The 20398-nt window shown below is 38.5% G+C and overlaps 1 protein-coding gene across 6 annotated transcripts in view; it reads right to left on the bottom strand.

Moving 5' to 3' along the window:
• The window catches only part of SNTG1 (syntrophin gamma 1), a 391921-nt gene that overhangs the window by 26905 nt on the left and 344618 nt on the right, over positions 1 to 20398 (bottom strand). For all 6 annotated transcript variants that reach the window (XM_070477087.1, XM_070477085.1, XM_070477089.1 and 3 more), the window contains 3 exons: positions 8004 to 8120; positions 6736 to 6807; positions 2948 to 3100 (listed from right to left, as the gene is read on the bottom strand). In XM_070477087.1, coding sequence (XP_070333188.1) covers positions 2948 to 3100; positions 6736 to 6807; positions 8004 to 8120 — 342 coding nt within the window. The remainder of the gene's footprint in view (positions 1 to 2947; positions 3101 to 6735; positions 6808 to 8003; positions 8121 to 20398) is intronic.

The following is a 20398-nucleotide window of genomic DNA, read 5'->3' as shown; positions in this document are numbered from 1 at the left end:
GTATCCATCCCTTACCAATATTATTCACTTACTCTGGGGAAATGTTTCAAAAATTGGACAAATAAAGTACTAAAAATAACAGTAAATTTATTAGGCTTAATCATGGTACTTTGAATACTAGGGAAATGTAAGTTGTAATTCATATAAATTGTCATATTTTGATTAATATAAACATGTTAATTTTTGATGTTCATTACATTTTCTACTGTCATTCTAGGAAGTATGGTTAAATTTTAAGATGTTAATTTAAATGACAATTGAGATGTTTAGAAATATCTCCAACAGTTAACTATCTATTATATAAATATATAGATATTTGTATTAATACTAAGTACTTTAGCAATCAGAAAATATTTAAATAGATAAAGGAATAGATTCAGTTCAGTTCAGTTCATTTCAGTCACTCAGTCCTGTCTGACTCTTTGTGACCCCATGAATCGCAGCACGCCAGACCTCCCTGTCCATCAGAAACTCCCGGAGTTTACTCAAACTCATATCCATCGAGTTGGTGATGCCATCCAGCCCTTTCATCTTCTGTCGTCCCCTTCCCCTCCTGCCCCCAATCCCTCCCCCCCCCAAAAAGGAATAGATTAGAAGGTAGAAAATGCTAAGATGCAGTCCTCTTAATGAAAACTGATTTCAAAATAAAAATAATTTATTAATTCTTAATAATTCATCAACACACTGGACATGAGTTTGAACACACTCCAGGAGATGTGAAGGCCAGAGTAGCCTGGTGTGCTGCAGTCCGTGGGATCACAGAGAGTCGGACACAACCAAGCGATTGAGCAACAACAGAACCCCTGTTTCACAGTGGGACACGAGTCTCCTCTTTGCATCATTTATTTATCAGCTTTAGCTGAGGTGGAAATACCAGGAACAGATGAGCAAAACACATAAACTTCTTCATGTAAATATGTTTACAGGCTTGAATTTTGAAAATTACAGATCCACAGTAATCGGCCATTGATTATTTCTGGTGGAGCACACAAGGAGACGTTATTAAATGTATAAAATGACCAAAAGCTAAAAAGACATTAAATATTTTACTTTCACTTATATATGCATCTTAAATTCCTATTGTGAATATGTAAAGTGCCAGTCAAAAAAATGCATTGCTCAGGACATCAGCTTATAGAATGGGATGTCCAGAGTTTAAAAAAATAGTAAAATAGAAGGAAACAACACAATTTTTATCTCTATCTCATTTCTAAACATTAGGAGACTTGAAAATCTTAAATTGAAACCAACAAGTTGAATTTGTCATGTATTTGTTTCCAAGCAAAGTGCAATATTCCAGGGAAATGATAATAAGGAAAACCTAAAACTATAAAAATAAGTAACAAAAATGTCAACTCCTATACAACTTCTTACAATGCCATAAAATAGTTTCTGGGTTGATACTTAAAATATTAATAAAATAATATTTAAGATATCTCTCATCTTTCTACTTTTGATATGAAAAATCTATTTACTGAATTGAGGTTCTATACAACTAGATTATTGAAACAACATGTCTTAGTTACTGTAACATTTTTAGATACATGCATATCAGCAAAATATTAGAAAATGTTAATTGAGCAATGAAAAAATGATAAATGAGTCTTCTCCTTGTCTCTTCCCCTGATAGTGAAGTCACATTGTTGTGACTTGATGGGTTGAATATAAAAGTTTGTAGTCAGAAAAAATTAATACATATCACAAATCAGTTCAATGTAATTGGAAAAGTATGCATCCAAGTCCACTGTTACAGGCAACTACCCCCAGATAATAATGATGTGCTGCTGCCATCAGACATTTCACATATAAGAAATAAAGTTTAATAAACACCTGCTGATTATGTGTGAGTACAAAATGCACTGACTTAAGTTGGTAGAGAAATAAAATACTCCCAGAAACCTACAACTCAGTGTGAGGAAAACAAGTACAGATTACTCCAACTCATGCAGAGTGTGGGCAGACCTAAGGAAAAAGACAAAAGAGATACTGCATTCTGGAGGGGGTGGGGGCAAGCTTGAATAGGACCAATGAGGAGGAACAGTGGTGGGCACGCGGCAGGGCAGACTGGGAATCCGGAAAATCATCCTCCATGGTGTGACCTCTGAGAAAGCTTCAAATTCACCTGTGTGGTTTTGGAGGTCAGTGATGGAGACAAGGCGTTCCAGCAAGAAAGAGCTTCGTGAGTGAACAAAGTCATTCTGGCTGAAAATTAAGTGGTTGTGATTAGAGGCCAGGAAGTGGCTTTGAAAACAATTAATTAAAGTAAGAACATTTCTGTTTTAGATGTCATGTAGGGGTGTCAGAGTTTGGCCATAAAGAAGGCTGAGTGCCGAAGAATTGATGCTTTTGAACTATGGTGTTGGAGAAGACTCTTGAGAGTCCCTTGGACTGCAAGGAGATCCAGTCCATCTTAAAGGAGATCAGTCTTGAGTGTTCATTGGAAGGACTGATGCTGAACCTGAAGCTCCAATACTTTGGCCATCTAATGTGAAGAGCCAACTCATTAGAAAAGACCTTGATGCTGGGAAAGATTGAAGGCAGGAAGAGAAGGGGACGACTGAGGACGAGATGGGTGGATGGCATCACCAACTCAGCAGACATGAGTTTTGAGTAAGCTCCAGGAGATGGTGAAAGCCTGGTGTGCTGCAGTCCATGGGGTTGCAAAGAATCGGACACAACTGAGTGACTGAACAACAGCAGCAAGATTCTAATTAAAATTAGAAATGTGTTTTTGGTGAGTGGTAGGAAATAGGCTAGAAAGATCAAATTATAGAAAAATTAAAATGCTTTCAGAGTCGTGTTGCACTTCATTTAAACAATGGCCAATGACTGAACATTAGAGTCTCACAAAACTGGAGTTTCATGTTCATTTGAATTTATATCAGAACTCTAGAGAGGGGTCATGCATCCTGGGGGTCACAGGTCCTCAGCTTTCACAGACCCTCACCTGTATCCGCTCCACCTCCAGGAAGGTTGCTGTTTGGAAGGCTCGTTCCCACTGGGCAAGGTCAGAGTCCAGCTCCACTGAGAAGTACAGGTCCTCCCCAGACTCCGACTGCACGGTGAAGCAGTGTCTCCGCCGGTCCAGCAGGTCACTGTCCTGATGGAAACTTGGAGTTATGCAGACTGGCACATACTTGAGCTACTGACCCACCCCTGGGTCAGTGTTGACCACTGTGTGGTGGAGACACTGTAGTAACAAGGATTCTACCCTCTGAAATCACTAATTCTTCATTACAATGGTCACAGAGGACAATTTCCAGTCCTCAAAGTCCATAACTGACACATTTCCTTTCTGAACTGACACTGAAGAATTTCTGGCTTCAACTCTTCCTAGCAAGAGTAGTTATCAAAGCACTGACTGCATGAGATTCCATTTCTCACTGGACAGGTGGATAACACACAATGTTCCTTTTTCCTTCCAGAGCTGTGAAGATGACGAGATTAAGCAATACTTATTAATGTAATTTGTAAGTTTTAAGGAGATTATAACCATGGTATCTTTTACGGAGTTGATTTCTATAATCCTTAAACTATCATGGGAATATTCTACCAGCTGAGACATGAAAAAACTGATTCTAACATGTTTCAGAAATTTTACTGCCTTTTAAAAACTACACATTTACCTTACTTATGTAATTGTAATTCATTAAGTCAAAAGGACTTTGACATGGCAATTTCTTGGTCTTAGTAGAAGTTTTCAACTAGCATGCTCATGCCTCTATATGTGTAGCAACGTCAGAGATGTTAAAAGGTAAAAAGAACGCAGCTAAGAACTGATGAAAAATTCTAGAAAAGAAAGTTGAGGAAATGACTCAGAATGTTATAAATCTGCTTTTCTACATCACAAAATGAAAAAAAAAAGTTGCGTGTCTTTTTCAGCCAATATGACCAATGTGGGAAAATAGCATGCATTTTAAATGATATTAACTCAATGATTACAAAACTTCAATTCTTTTGTGCTATGCAGAAATCCTTTAAGAGTAGGTGAAAGTAATATACATGAATGCAAGTATTTCCATTTTTATAGCTACGGGAGATGCCAAGATATTGAAATTACTTTTCTAATAAAATGTCACTGAATACCTGCTGGAATAATTATTTTCAAAATATCTAGCCTTTAAATTATCATTCATATATTCACTATCTGAAGGGGCATGGGGAAGGGGATATCATGACCTTGGCTGATCCTCTGCCTTCTGACCTGCCCTCTGTCACAGCCTGGATAAGGATTCCCCCTGTTTAAATCTAGCCACTCAGCCTGGCTTGCACTCCTTCCCTAGCTTAACATCTCTTAGATTCAGCTCAACTTAGATTCAGGAAACTTGGAGGAAATTCCTACTTAAAGAGAGGACAGTTCCAGTAAAGACAAGTAGCCCTCATGGACAATGCTGCATAACTTCAAAAGGAGAAATGCTTTAAACTTAGTGTTTTTAAAAAGTATACAGCATATAAACAAAATATGATTATCCAAAGAAGCTTTTTTATCTTTGATTTACATTCTTGATTTCTTATTTAGTATACTTGAATCAGTTTTTCATTATTACTTTGATTGATATCAGCACTTCCCTCCAAGACATTGTTATGAAGCAAACAGAAGCTTTGCTACAACAAATTAGCATAACTAGCAGTAGAAAAGCAAACAAACAAGAGACACATGAAAACAATAATGCTAATTTCTTATAATATTATTCAGGGTTGACTTTCAATACTGCCTATTGAGATTAATGGTTTTAATTAATAGCTATAAGATTCATCTTCAGATTTCAATTCTAATATTCTACTTCAGAGGATAATTACACCATACTAAAAAGAAACAGTGTCAGACTTTATTTTTTTGGGCTCCAAAATCACTGCAGATGGTGACTGCAGCCATGAAATTAAGACACTTACTCCTTGGAAGAAAAGTGATGACCAACCTAGATAGCATATTAAAAAGCAGAGACATTACTTTTCCAACAAAGTCCGTCTAGTCAAGGCTATGGTTTTTCCAGTGGTCATATATGGATGTGAGAGTTGGACTATGAAGAAAGCTGAGTGCTGAAAAATGGATCCTTTTGAACTATGGTGTTGGAGAAGACTCTTGAGAGTCCCTTGGACTGCTAGGAGATCCAACCAGTCCATCCTAAAGGAGATAAGTCCTGGGTGTTCATTGAAAGGACTGATGCTGAAGCTGAAACTCCAATACTTTGGCCATCTCATGCGAAGAGTTGACTCAGTGGAAAAGACCCTGATGCTGGGAGGGATTGGGGGCAGGAGGGGAAGGGGACGACAGAGGATGAGATGGCTGGATGGCATCACCGACTTGATGGGCATGAGTTTGAGTAAACTCCGGGAGTTTGTGATGGACAGGGAGGCCTGGTGTGCTGCGATTCATGGGGTCCCAAAGAGTCGGACACGACTGAGCGACTGAACTGAACTGACTGAAAAAAAAAATCATCAAATCCATGCTTTGAAATCCAAAGAATATATGGTTTTTAGGACAAAACTCCATCCAGCAGGGAGAAGTGTACGACTTCTTCCTATAAATGTGGGCACTGTAGGGTCATAAACAGCCAGAATTGTGGCTAGTTATTTGGCCCTGCCTTTAGGAAATAACCCAAAGTCCCCTCTTTAAATAATTCTAAAGAATAAAATTCCTACTCTCTGCTTTTAATATGTGGTATGTGAAGATTGTCAGTCTCCTAATACCCCTTTTCAGAAAATAGAATCTTTTGCAGAAGCAGTAAAAATAAAAATAATTTATAAGATATAGCCAGATGAAAATAACCTGTTAAGTTCCTGGCTGAAAAACCCTGCCCCCCTCAACAACAGGGCTTCCTGTCTGGCTCAGAGGTAAAGAATCCACCTGCCGATGAAGGAGATGGGGGTTCAATCCCTCGGTCTGGAAGAAGACCCTGGAGAAGGAAATGGCAACCCACTCCAGTATTCTTGCCTGGAGAATCCCATGGACAGAGGAGCCTGGTGGGCTACAGTCCATGGGGTCGCAAAAAGTCCAACACAATTAAGCACACATACACACTCTTTTAAAGTATGCAAAGCAGAAACAGACAGTGCTCAGTGTGTGTGGCTGAGTTTCTTTAAGAAATACTATCAACTGCAAAAGTTGACATCATTCTAAAGAAACAACTAACAAAATGGATACAAAAGCTATCTGGAATTTTACCGAATTCTCAGTGACTTCCTATTGCAATAATCCTGTGTACAGCACAGAAGTGTAATTGATTTATGACAGCTGAATATGCAGCTCCACACTCAGAGAGACAATGTAACCCTGAGACTTGAATATAATACATATGTATATGTGTGTGTGTGCGTGTGCATGTGTGTGTGTGTACACACATATGTCTTTATTTGCATATACCTTTTTACTTTCTACATTCTCTAACTCCAAGTCTTATTCATATCTTTTTCTTCTGCATTTTACACAGCAAACACAACTCTGGTAACAACTGAAGCTTAAATTCAGACTATCTCCAGTTGACCTTCTACTTCATCCTCCAAGGACCTGACAAACTTCCCCTTGTGTCCCTCTCCCACAGAGCAAGACTTAGCTAAGTCGATGTGTATTTCTCTCTACTCTATCTTTTCTCTTACATGTTTTTCTTTTCCATGTCTTCACCTTGTATTTTCCTTCATATCCAGGCATTGTTTATCTTCATAAACTGGCTATGAACCCAGGACCCCAACTAGCCAAGCAAAGCCTTTACAATCATCACTGCTTTTCGCTCCTACCTTTAGGATCTTACACATGATTTCGTAAACTGAAAAAGTTTTCTCTGCTCGGGTCCAGTCCCACGTGGTCACCTTGAAAAGATGAGAAATGAACACATCATGTGTTTTAGAAAGATGGCCCCTACTTTCTTCTATTAATACGCAGTGGTGCACCCATGAAGTTCTCACACACATGCAAGGCAGTCTGAGTTGTGAGGGTTCCTCATGCAGTGTTTCTGTTTCTGCTCCCCCCCAGTTTCACACTTTCTCTTCCTCTTTCAGCAGACATTTCATATTATAAGCAACAACTTCCCATTGCTCAGTGTCTTAACATATTTTAAGTAGTGTTTGTGTTATCTCTACATAAATACTAAGTGTTGTTTTGAGGGGAGTTAATTATTTTAATATGGGAAATGTAGCCAATATTTTGCAGTAGTTGTAAATGGAAAATACTGTGTTCATATTTCACTATGTAATAGTCTGTTCTCTGTTTACCACTTGCTACACACAGAGAATACTGCACATCGTGTCAACACTGGCTTTGCATTTAAGAAAGACATATTTACATCAAGAAGCTTTTCTAAGTTCTTAACATTGTGAAGCACTAAGCAGCATGTTGAAGCTGTTTCACTTGTTTGTGCTTTAAACACGTGCTTGTCTGTCCAGTCCTAAGAAATTGTTCAGAGTAGGGCCAGTGTAAAGGGTGTAAGCATTTATGATTTTTTCTCTGTCTTCTGGGTGATTTGAATTTTATGTGCATATAGATATTAAACATTGCAACAAGTCTAACCTGATAATTCCAAGATCCTATGTAGTTATTAGACCTGTAAGCGAGTAGTCCAGCATTTAATATTTATAGTTGATAAATATTTATTGAGATTCTACTGTTGTGTAAGCTACATGTTTCCAAAAGCAAGACCTTAGGTGCAACAGGGCCTCATCCAAGTTTAATTTGAAGGCTGATGATTAAACATGGGATATTACAGGTTATCGAAAGCACCACTGATTTATTTGACTTAGACGTGTCAAATAATAAACATATCGAGCCTGGCAAAAATGCCAAAATGAAAATGCATCCTAGGTCCCTCAAGGGTTATAAAGTTAGTGTTTAAAGCTAGAACATATATCTTTAAGCAAGAAATCTTCAGAAATATTTGGACTATTTTGCATTTTTTCCTGTACCTTATTTTCAAAATATATCACTAATATGCCCTTTGCCATTGTAAAGCTGATGTCACTATGCTGTGAGAGCATGGGAACAGTAAGGGATGTTGAACAGAAATACTCACTGGAGGCGCCAGAAACTTGTAGAGGCAGGAACCCCTCAGGGCCAGAAAGGCGGGTGAGTACACACGGTCTTGAAGCGGATCCTGCTCCCGCGTTTCACACCAGCCCATGTAGACGATCTGCAAGGAAGTGGAATACAGCTATCTGCCAAGAGTCTCATTTCTGTGGGTGTATAAAACACCACAGATGCTTTCATTCTCTTATGACAGTATCAGATTAACTGCTGCAAAAAGTACATTAACCACATTTACCTTCAATAAATGAGTGTGAACCAGTCATCAGATTTTATAGTATGTCTCCATCAATGTCTATAAACAATAACCTCTAGGGAACCAATGATTAGGTTAATAACTGATTTCTCAAGAGAAAGAATGAAAGCCAGAATACCATGGAACATAAACATCAGGCTATAAAATGAGGACAACAATCGGCCCAGAATTCCATACATGGCAAAATTATCTTTTATTTATGATTTAATAAGGCTAACCCAAATTTGGGATGACTTTATGTATCTATTTTTACATTGATGGATTAAGTCTGAAAATTACAGCACCCGTGCACTGCTTTCTTTCGACTGATAAATATATTCAGAGAAGAGAAACATCTTAAGCCATAGTATATAACTAGTCTAAATTTGCCTAACTCTATGGGGACAAAAAAATACCTTTCTCTTTACAAGTAAGTAGTCCTTAATCTGAGAAATATTGCAGGGAGATGAATGTAGTTAAACTTTGCTTTTCCATAGCTTAGAATCACATATAAAATTATTTGCAAGTAGACTGTACATATCTATTGTGCTGTCTGTTGCCTTAGCAGCCATTAGGTTGAGATTCTTTTGCTTTAGAAAGTGTGTATGTTTTATTTAATAGTGACAATATATTACATTTAGCTTTGAGTATTTGCGGGTTCTGCACTGGTGGATTCAACCAACTGCGGACTATAAACATAGGGCAACATTTCACAGTTGTGTGAATTCACAAATATGGAACCCACAGATGTGGAGAGCGGACTGTGGGACTTGAGAATCCGCAGACTTTGGTTCTGGAGACAGTCTTCTGCAGGAACCAATGAATGGCAATAAGATCTGGATAATAAAAATAGTCGTTAGACAGGAAGGGGTAATAATGTTAAACAGACTTGCACTGGACCCTGTTTGCAATATAAAGACAACTTTGTGGGTATTAGAGACTATTAACACTAGACCCAGTAGACATGATCTACTCTACTTTGCTATCATTTTGTAGAGAAAGGGTTGATTTTTATTCCTTCAAGAGCAGATTTAATCCTCAAACAAACAAATGTAATGCTGAGCAGGTTATTTAAAACATATGCTAAGCTCTTTTATGACAAATATGTGAAACATACTAGATAATGAAATAGAAAAGCACAGAAATGGTATTTTAAAATTTTGGGGAAATTTTACCTGCTTTAAAATGTGATTTAAAGGCTTGATTTATTTTCATTTGTTAATTTAATCATTACTTTATAAATTTGCACACTGATCCTTAATTTTGTTCCCCTTTGCTATTTTTAACTTTTATCTGAAGGGGTTCATTCTCCAGTCTTTGAATGAAATTAAGAAAACTATCTCATTCATAATAGCAACAGAAAATATAAAATAATTAGGAATTAACTTAACCAAGGAGGTAGAAGATTTGTACACGGAAAACTGCACAAATTTTAATGAAGGGAATTATAGATACAGATAAACAGTAAGACATCTGTGTCCATGGATCAGAAGAATTAATATTTTAAGAGATCTGTAACATCCAAAGTGGCCACCAGTGCAGTGAATCCCAACAAAAATCCCTGTGGTTTCTTTAGGAAATCATCTTAAAGTCCACAGGAAATCATCCTAAAGTCCACAGAAGACCCTGAATAGCCATATCAATGTAGAATAAGAAGAACAAAGCTAGAGGCACTGCATGTTCTTATTTCAAATGTATTGCAAAATAACAGTCATCAAAGGAATAAGATACCAGCAGAAAAACAGATGTAGACCAACTGGACAGGATAGAACATCCAGAAATAAACCCATGCATACATGGTCTCTGAATGTTTGAGAGAAATGGGGAATGGCTAATCTCTTCAATAAATGGTATTAGGAGAACTTAATATCAACCTGCAAAAGAATGAAATGGGACCTTTATCTCACACTGTATACAACAATCAATTTGAAATCAATTAGACTTAAATGTAAGACCTGAAACCATTGCAGTTTTAAAACTTCTGCATTTCTGTGTAAAATCTCCCAGAGTGGCTGCAACTAAGGAGACAGGAAATGTCACATGTTGGTGAGGGGAGGGTGAATAGAAATGTAGAAGCCCATATACCGCTGGTGAAGCTTTGACCCTTCACGTCTAATATAAACGCACCTTGGTGTGGACACCTGTTCCCCATCGCACACACGCAAGCGAGTTCCTTATGGCATTATTCTCAGTCTCAGCCAGGTACACGTGCTTAAAATATTGATAAACTGTGTGCCCTCCAATATATGTTGTAGACACTGTAGCTAACTGTGATACCATAAAGGAAGAGAATACAGCAAGGAAAATCCATGCATTGTAGTCACACAGAACAATGTAAGTGAATGTCATGGAACACAATGTGAACTGAAAGAAAGCAGATACATAACTGTATTTACACACATTATATACATAAATTGCCTTGATTTAGATAAACTACACAAGTAGCTTGCAATGCATTCATGGTTGGGGTACAAAGACCTATAGCAAAGCTAGACAATCAGTACCCAGTTGTCAGGACAGTAGTTACTTTAGACAGATGCAAACCCAGTTTGAGTGGGGAGGACACACTGGGGAGACAGAATCTGAGTTGAACACAACCCACTCTTCCTGACCTAGACTGTGATTACACAGGGCTTTAGCTTTTAAACAATGAAGCTGTATATCTATGTTTTATGAACTTTCTATTATGAAACCTTTTAAAAATAGCACACAATATGTACTATTAATAAAAGTTTTATAACAAATCCATCTTAAAAATAATGGATTTTGTGAGTTTTACAGGCAGAAAATCTTCCAACAAATATGGTTAAATTGCCCTATTATTCTGGGGCTGCTACAATGAGGTAAAACTTTATTTATTATGAATTATATCACCCTAATCATTATATAGGATACACAGAAGAACTGTACAAAAAAGATCTTCACGACCCAGATAATCACAATGGTGTGATCACTGACCTAGAGCCAGACATCCTGGAACGTAAAGTCAAGTGGGCCTTAGGAAGCATCACTACGAACAAAGCTAGTGGATGTGATGGAATTCCAGTTGAGCTATTTCAAATCCTCAAAGATGATGCTGTGAAAGTGCTGCACTCAATATGCCAGCAAATTTGGAGAACTCAGCAGTGGCCACATGACTGGAAAAGGTCAATTTTCATTCCAATCCCTAAGAAAGGCAATCCCAAAGAATGCTCAAACTACCGCACAATTGCACTCATCTCTCACGCTAGTAATGTAATGCTCAAAATTCTCCAAGCCACGCTTCAGCAATACGTGAACCGAGAACTTCCAGATGTTCAAGCTGGTTTTAGAAAAGGCAGAGGAACCAGAGGTCAAATTGCCAATATCCGCTGGATCATCAAAAAAAGCAAGAGAGTTCCAGAAAAACATCTATTTCTGCTTTATTGACTACGCCAAAGTCTTCAACTGTGTGGATCACAATAAACTGTGGAAAATTCCGAAGGAGATGGGAATACCAGGCCACCTGACCTGCCTCTTGAGAAACCTGTATGCAGGTCAGGAAGCAACAGTTAGAACTGGACATGGAACAACAGACTGGTTCCAAATAGGAAAAGGAGTACATCAAGGCTGTATATTGTCATCCTGCTTATTTAACTTATATGCAGAGTACATCATGAGAAACTCTGGGCTGGATGAAGCACAAGCTGGAATCAAGATTGCCAGGAGAAACATCAATAACCTCAGATATGCAGATGACACCACCCTTATGGCAGAGAGTGAAGAGGAACTAAAAAGCCTCTTGATGAAAGTGAGAGAGGAGAGTGAAAAAGCTGGCTTAAAGCTTAACATTCAGAAAACTAAGATCATGGCATCTGGTCCCATCACCTCATGGGAAATAGATGGGGAGATAGTGGAAACAGTGTCAGACGTTATTTTTTTGGGCTCCAAAATCACTGCAGATGGTGACTGCAGCCATGAAATTAAAAGACGCTTACTCCTTGGAAGGAAAGTTATGACCAACCTAGACAGCATATTAAAAAGCAGAGACATTACTTTGCCAACAAAGGTCCATCTAGTCAAGGCTATGGTTTTTCCGTGGTCATGTATGGATGTGAGAGTTGGACTGTGAAGAAAGCTGAGTGCCAAAAAATTGATGCTTTTGAACTGTGGTGTTGGAGAAGACTCTTGAGAGTCCCTTGGACTGCAAGGAGACCCAACCAGTTGATGCTAAAGGAGATCAGTCCTGGGTGTTCACTGGAAGGACTGATGCTGAGGCTGAAACTCCAGTACTTTGGCCACCTCATGCGAAGAGTTGACTCATTGGAAAAGACCCTGATGCTGGGAGGGATTGTGGGCAGGAGGGGAAGGGGACGACAGAGGATGAGATGGCTGGATGGCATCACCGACTTGATGGGCATGAGTTTGAGTAAACTCCGGGAGTTGGTGATGGACAGGGAGGCCTGGTGTGCTGCAAATCATGGGGTTGCAAAGAGTCGGACACAACTGAGTGACTGAACTGAACTGAACTGAATCATTATATTATTGCTCAATTAAGTCAGAGTATTTAATTCAATTTGATAAAACTTACAGTTTCCCCATGTTTATGACTTCTCTACACTGACAAGAGAAAAGAAGAGAATAAAGTGGTATACACAATCAAGAGATGGAAATAACTGAGCTTCCTAAGACCATGCGATTTGGAGTTGACTGTCTCTTTCCATCTCTATAATTTACTAGAAGCTGAAATATTAAGAATGATGTACTGATATTTTTCAAGAATTATCATTAAATACAATTTCTTAAAATTTGAACTGATTGTAGCTATGAGGAATGAGCTGAAGACGTAACTAATAAAAATGGGATTATCGGATCTGGAAGGGCTATTTCTTCATATTTGTTCTCCAGGCCAAAGATTGACCTTATTACTTTCTGTGCCAAGGGAAAGGGCTGTTCTCAGTTTGGCAGAAAGGTCAAAAAACAGTTTCTGCTTCTCATCATTAACCTGATTCGTGGGAATAATTACATGGTTGAGGAGACATAATGCATTTTCAGTAAATTCATCCAACACTTGTCACACCAAATAATAACTCTAAAGAAAAACTGTGTCACTTAACCTTATTTAAAAAAGAAATAGATGAGCAATACAAGTATAAGGATATTTCAAATAGAATACTTTAAAAATAAGTAGAATTACAGGGAAATCATTTTTTTATATAAACAAAATGACAAATGAACTGCCAACCATATATCATACAATTTTCAGATAAATATTTTGAAGACTTGCCTATTTTTCAGCTTTATTGAGGTATAATTTGACAGAGAAAAATGTAAAATATTACAGTGATTTGCTATGCACATCTACTGTGAAATGATTCTTTCCATCTAGTTGATCAACACATCTATCATCTCACATATTTATTTATATATAAATATATATTATAATATTCCATTTAGTTCAATGACTCAGTCACATCCAACTCTTTGCGACCCTGTGGACTGCAGCATGCCAGGCTTCCCTGTCCATTACCTACTCCCGGAGTTTGCTAAAACTCACACCCATTGAGTCGGTGATGCCATCTAACCATCTCATCCTCTGTCATCCCCTTCTCCTCCTGCCTTCAGTCTTTCCTAACATCAAGGTCTTTTCCAAGGAGTCAGTTCTTCGCATCAGGTGGCCAAAGTATTGGAGTTTTAGCTTCAGCATCAGTCCTTTCAATGTATATTCAGGACTGATTTCCCTTAGGACTGACTGGTGTGATCTCCTTGCAGTCCAAGAGACTCTCAAGAGTCTTCTCCAACATCACAGTTTAAAAGCATCAATTCTTTGGTGTGCAGCTTTCTTTATAGTCCAACTCTCATATCCAAGCATGACTACGAAACCCATAGCTTTGACCAGATGGACCTTTGTTGGTAAAGCAAAGTCTTTGCTTTTTAATATGCTGTCTAGGACTGTCATAGCTTTTCTTCCAAGGAGCAAGTGTCTTTTAATTTCACGGTGGCAGTCACCATCTGCAGTGATTTTGGAGCCCAAGAAAATAAAGTCTCTCACTGTTTCCGTTGTTTCCCCATCCTATTTGCCATGAAGTGATGGAACCAGATGCCATGATCTTCGTTTTTTGAATGTTGAGTTTTAAGCCAGCTTATTCACTCTCCTCTTTCATCTTCATCATGAAGCTTAGTTTCTTCACTTTCTGCCATAGGGTGGTGTCATCTGCATATCTGAGGTTATTGATATTTCTCCCTACAATTTTGATTCCAGCTTGTGCTTCATCCAGAGTGGCATTTCTCATGATGTACTCTGCATATAAGTTAGACAAGCAGGGTGACAATATACTGCCTTGACATTCTCCTTTCCCAATTTTGAACCAGTCCATTGTTCCATGTTGGGTTTTAACTGTTGCTTCTCGACCTGCATACAGAATTCTCAAGAGGTAGTTAAGGTGTTCTGGTATTCCCATCTCTTTCAGAATTTCCCATAGTTTGTTGTGATCCACACCGTCAAAGCCTTTGTCATAGTCAATAAAGTCAAAGTAGATGTTTTTCTGGAATTTCTTGCTTTTTCTATGATCCATCTGTTGTTGGCAATTTGCTCTGGTTCCTCTGCCTTTTGTAAATCCAGCTTGAACATCTGGAAGTTCTCAGTTCACATTCTGTTGAAGACTCCATTGGAGAATTTTCAGCATTGCTTTGCTAGTGTATGAGATGAGTGCAGTTGTGTGGTAGTTTGAACATTCTTTGACATTGCCTTTCTTTGGGATTAGAATGAAAACTGACCTTTTCCACTCCTGTGGCTACTGCTGAGTCTTCCAAATTTGCTGGCATACTGAATGCAGCACTTTAAAAGCATTATCTTTTAGAATTTGAAATAGCTCTACTGGAATTCTATTACCCCCACTAGGCTTGTTTGTAGTGATGCTTCATAAGGCCCACTTCACTTCAGACTCCAGGATGTCTGGCTCTAGGTGAGTGATCACACCATTGTGGTTATCTGGGTCATTAAGATATTTTTGTATAGTTCTTCTGTGTATTCTTGTCAAGTTTTCCTAATATCTTCTGCTTCTGTTAGGTCCATACCATTTTTGTCCTTTATTGTGCCCATCTTTGCATGAAATGTTCCCTTGGTATCTCTAACTTTCTTGAAGAGATCTCTAGTTTTTCCCTTTCTATTGTTTTCCTCTATTTCTTTGCATTGGTCCCTGAGGAAGGCTTCTTTATCTCTCCTTGCTATTCTTTGGAACTCTGCACTCAGATGGGTATATCTTTCCTTTTCTCCTTTGCCTTTAGCTTCTCTTCTTTTCTCAGCTATATGTAAGGTCTCCTCAGACAACCATTTTGTCTTTTGTGTTTCTTTTTCTTGGGTATGGGTATAATTTATATTACAATATAAATTCACATAATTTTGGTGAGGACATTTAAGTTCTCATCTCTTAGAAAATTTTAAATACTCAGTGTTATCAACCAGTCACCATATGCATATAGGGTCCTCAAACATTGTTCCTCCCATATGTGTAAGTCCATATCCTTACATTGGTCTCTCCCTGTTTCCTCCAGCCCCAGCTGCCGGCAGCCATAGTTCTACCCTCTGTTTTTCTGAGTTTGATTTATTTTTTTATTCCATATATAAGTGATACAGTGCATTATTTATCTTTCTCTTTTAGCATAGTGACTTTAAGCTTCATCCATGTTGACACAAATCCCAGGATTTCCTTCATTTTCATGGCTAAATAATATTTCACATGTATGTGTGTATGTGTGTGTGTGTGTGTGTATATATATATATATATATATATATATATATATATACATGTATATAGTATATAAACTCTCTATTATTCATTAACCTGTCAACAGCTTGTTTCCATATCTTGGCTATTATAAGTAACACTACAGTTACATGGGAGGGCAGATGTCTCTTCAAGATCCTGTTTTTGTTTCCTTTGAGAATATACCCAGATAATGCATTCCCAGAAGGAAATCGCAACCCACGCCAGTACTCTTGTTTGGAGAATCCTGTGAACAGAGGATCCTTGTGGGCTACAGTCCATGGGGTAGCAAAGAATCGGACCGGCTGAGTGACTGAGCATGATGGCATTGCTGGATCATGTGGTGGCTCTATTTTTAATTTTTTGAGGCTCCTCCATACTGTTTCTTGTAGCGGTGGCTGCATCAGTTTACGTTCTCACCAACAGTGCACAAGGGCTCCTTTCTCACATCCACATCAATACTTATCTCTTACCTTTTTATATCAGCCATTGTGGTTTTGATTGCATAAATTTTGATTGCCTGTTTTAAACTACATGTGAAAACATGTCCATTATGTGAAGCCTGTGCTGCATAACAACATATTATTCTTTAATTTTTGATCATTTTATTTTATATTACTTTTTTCCAGTTTTAAATGAACTTTATTTTGCAGAGCTGTTTTAGATTCACAGCATCATTGAGTGGAAGGTATGGAGATTTCCCAAAGATGTTGCACCCTGCTACCTCACACCTGTGTAATCCCCACTATCAACATCCCCCCACAGACAGCACATTTGTTACAATTGCTGATTCTATATAGATACACTTTATTGCCTAAAGTCCTCCATTTACTTTAGGGTCACTCTTGGTGTTGTACATTCTATAGGTTTTAACAAATGTGTAGGGACATGTATCCACTACTCTAGTATCATACAGAATAATTTCACTGCCCTAAGAACCTACTGTGCTAAGCCTATTCATCCCTCCCTACTCAACCCCTAGAAACCAATGCCTTTTTCAGTCTTGCCAGTATTTTGCCCTTTCCAAAATGGCATACAGTTAGACTCCAACAGCACATAGCTCGTTCAGACTGACTTCCTTCATTTACCATCACATGTTTAGTTACATGTGGGTCTTTCGTGGCTGGACGGCTCACTTCATTTTATCAACAAACAGCATCCCACTGTCTGGATGTACCAAAGGGTATTCATCCTTTCACCCATGGAAGACTACTGGGCTGCTTCTGAGTTTGGGCCATTAGGATAAAATAGAAGTGCTGTACACAGCAAACGCATCGCTTTCTGTGTGGATACAGGCTTTCAACTAAGGTAAATACCATGAAGGGGTGATTGCCAAGATGGACGGTTAAAGTATACTTAATTTTATAAGACACAACCAAACTGCCTTCCACAGTGGCTGTGTGCACACCTGCATTCCCACCAGCATGGATGAGAGCTCCCACCGCTCCACACCCTCAGCAGCGCTTGGTGCTGTGAGTGCTCTGGATGTTGGCCGTTGTAAAAGGAGTGTAATGGTATCAATATCTAATCATTGTAGTTATAATTTTCTTGATGACATGATTTGGGCCTTCTTTTCCTATGTTTACTTGCCATCTGTATTTCTTCTTTGGTGAAGTATCTATTAGTGTCATTGGCTTCCTTTTAAATCGAGTTGTTTTCTTATTCTTGAATTTCAAATGTTCTTTGCATATTTTGGGTAACAGTCCTTTATCAGATATATATTCTGCAAATATTTTCTCCCAGTCTGTGGCTTGTATTCTCATCCTATTGATATTGCCTTTTGCAGAGCAAAGGTTTTACTTTGAATAAAGTTCACTTTAGCAATGATTTCTTTCATAGATCATGTCTTGGTGTTGTTTCTGAAATGTCATCACCATGTGAGGGCTGGTCATGAAAGGTGAGACCCATAGTGCCTGTCAGCCAGTAAACAGCATTGCTACAGACACCCATGCAGAAACCAAACTCTCATCAGAATGGCTGGTAGAAAAGGTCAAAACTCTTAAGGCTTCATTGCAACCTAAAAGATAAGATTTGTTAGTAGCTATATGTTTCAGGTTATAAATATTTAGGCCAGGGAGTTTAATTGGTCCTTTATTTGAATATAAGTATTTATTTAATTATGTATCACAACAGCAGAGGTGTAGTGGAATTTTTGCTGTCGATAAATATGTATAACTCTGCAAATAAAACATCATAAGCATGATTGTAGGGGATTCTGCTGTGGTCAATGAAACGTTTTAGTAGCCAAATCTATGGTGCATTTGAAATTAATATGGAAGCAATAAAATCAAATCACATTTCTTACAATCTATTTTAATTTCACTGCTATGCTGACATTACAATTTTTTCTACTACATAATTTCAAAGAAAAAAGACAATAAGTTTCCACATATAAGAGAAGTTTATGAAGGGAATCAAATTACTAAAAATTTAGAGAGCTCGGAGTGAGGCTTGGCTTAATTTCCTATTCTGCTAAAAGCCAATGAGTATAGGGCCATTGTGGAAATAAATAAGCCACTGAAATATAGAAATAGTTTATTTTCTGAAAACCATTCTGTCACTAACAGTTATTTCATAAAAGAGCAATTAGTTTCTCTTCTAAAAAACTTTAAACTTGTATTTCCATTTCAGTTCAGTTCAGTTCAGTCACTCAGTTGTGTCCAACTCTTTGTGACCCCATGAACCACAGCACGCCAGGCCTCCCTGTCCATCACCAACTCTTGGAGTCCGCCCAAACCCATGTCCACTGTGTTAGTGATGCCATCCAACCATTTCATCCTCTGTCGTCCCCTTCTCCTCCTGCCTTCAATCTTTCCCAGCATCAGGGTCTTTTCAAATGAGTCAGCTCTCCGCATCAAGTGGCCAAAGTACTGGAGTTTCAGCTTCAACATCAGTCCCTCCAATGAACACCCAGGACTGATCTCCTTTAGGATGGACTGGTTGGATCTCCTTGCAGTTCAAGGGACTCTCAAGAGTCTTCTCCAGCACCACAGTTCAAAAGCATCAATTCTTTGGTGCTCAGCTTTCTTTATAGTCCAACTGTCACATCCATACCTGACCACTGGAAAAACCATAGCCTTGACCAGACGGACCTTTGTTGGCAAAGTAATGTCTATACTTTTTAATATGCTATCTAGGTTGGTCATACCTTTCCTTCCAAGGAATAAGCATCTTTTAATTTCATGGCTGCAGTCACCATCTGCAGTGATTTTGGAGCCCAGAAAAATAAAGTCAGCCACTGTTTCCACTGTTTCCTCATCTATTTGCCATGAAGTGATGGAACTTAGTTTTCTGAATGTTGAGCTTTAAGCCAACTTTTTCACTCTCCTCTTTAACTTTCATCCAGAGTCTCTTTAGTTCTTCTTCACTTTCTGTCATAAGGGTAGTGTCATCTGCATATCTGAGGTTATTGATATTTCTCCCAGCAATCTTGATTCCAGCTTGTGCTTCCTCCAGCCCAGTGTTTCTCATGATGTACTCTACATATAAGTGTGGGGCCACCCAAGATGGATGAGTCATGGTGGAGAGGTCTGACAGAATGTGGTCCACTGGAGAAGGGAATGGCAAACCTCTTCAGTATTCTTGCCTTGAGAAGCCCATGAACAGTATGAAAAGGCAAAAAGATAGGACATTGAAATTTGAACTTCTCAGATCAGTGGGTGCCCAACATGCTACTGGAGGTCAGTGGAGAAATAACCCCAGAAAGAATGAAGGGATGGAGCCAAAGCAAAAACAACACCCAGTTGTGGATGGGACTGGTGATAGAAGCAAGTTTTGATGCTATAAAGAGCAATATTGTATAGGAACCTGTAATGTTAGGTCCAGGAATCAAGGCAAATTGGAAGTGGTCAAACAGGAGATGGCAAGAGTGAACATCGACATTCTAGGAATCAGCCAACTAAGATGGACTGGAATGGGTGAATTTAATTCAGATGATCATTATATCTACTACTGTGGGCAGGAATCCCTTAGAAGAAATGGAGTAGCTATCATAGTCAACAAAAGAGCCTGAAATGCAGTACTTGGATGCAATCTCAAAAATGACAGAATGATCTCTGTTCATTTCCAAGGCAAACCATTCAATATCATGGTAATCAAAGTCTATGCCCAGACCAGTAACACTGGTCTTCTTCAGAAGAATCTGAAGTTGAACAGTTCTATGAAGACCAACAAGACCTTCTAGAACTAACACCCAGAAAAGATGTCCTTTTCATTATAAGGGACTGGAATGCAAAAGTAGGAAGTCAAGAAACACCTGGAGTAACAGGCAAATTTCACCTTGGAGTACAGAATGAAGCAGGGCAAAGGCTAACAGAGTTCTGCCAAGAGAACACACTGGTCATAGCAAACACCCTCTTCTAACAACACAAGAGAAGACTCTACACATGGACATCACCAGATGGTCAATACTGAAGTCAGACTGAT

The sequence above is a fragment of the Odocoileus virginianus genome, chromosome 15, assembly GCF_023699985.2.
Source record: "Odocoileus virginianus isolate 20LAN1187 ecotype Illinois chromosome 15, Ovbor_1.2, whole genome shotgun sequence".
Taxonomy (NCBI): Eukaryota; Metazoa; Chordata; class Mammalia; order Artiodactyla; family Cervidae; genus Odocoileus; species Odocoileus virginianus.
Note: the sequence above shows the minus strand (reverse complement) of the source record. Positions and strands in the feature narration are given on the sequence as shown.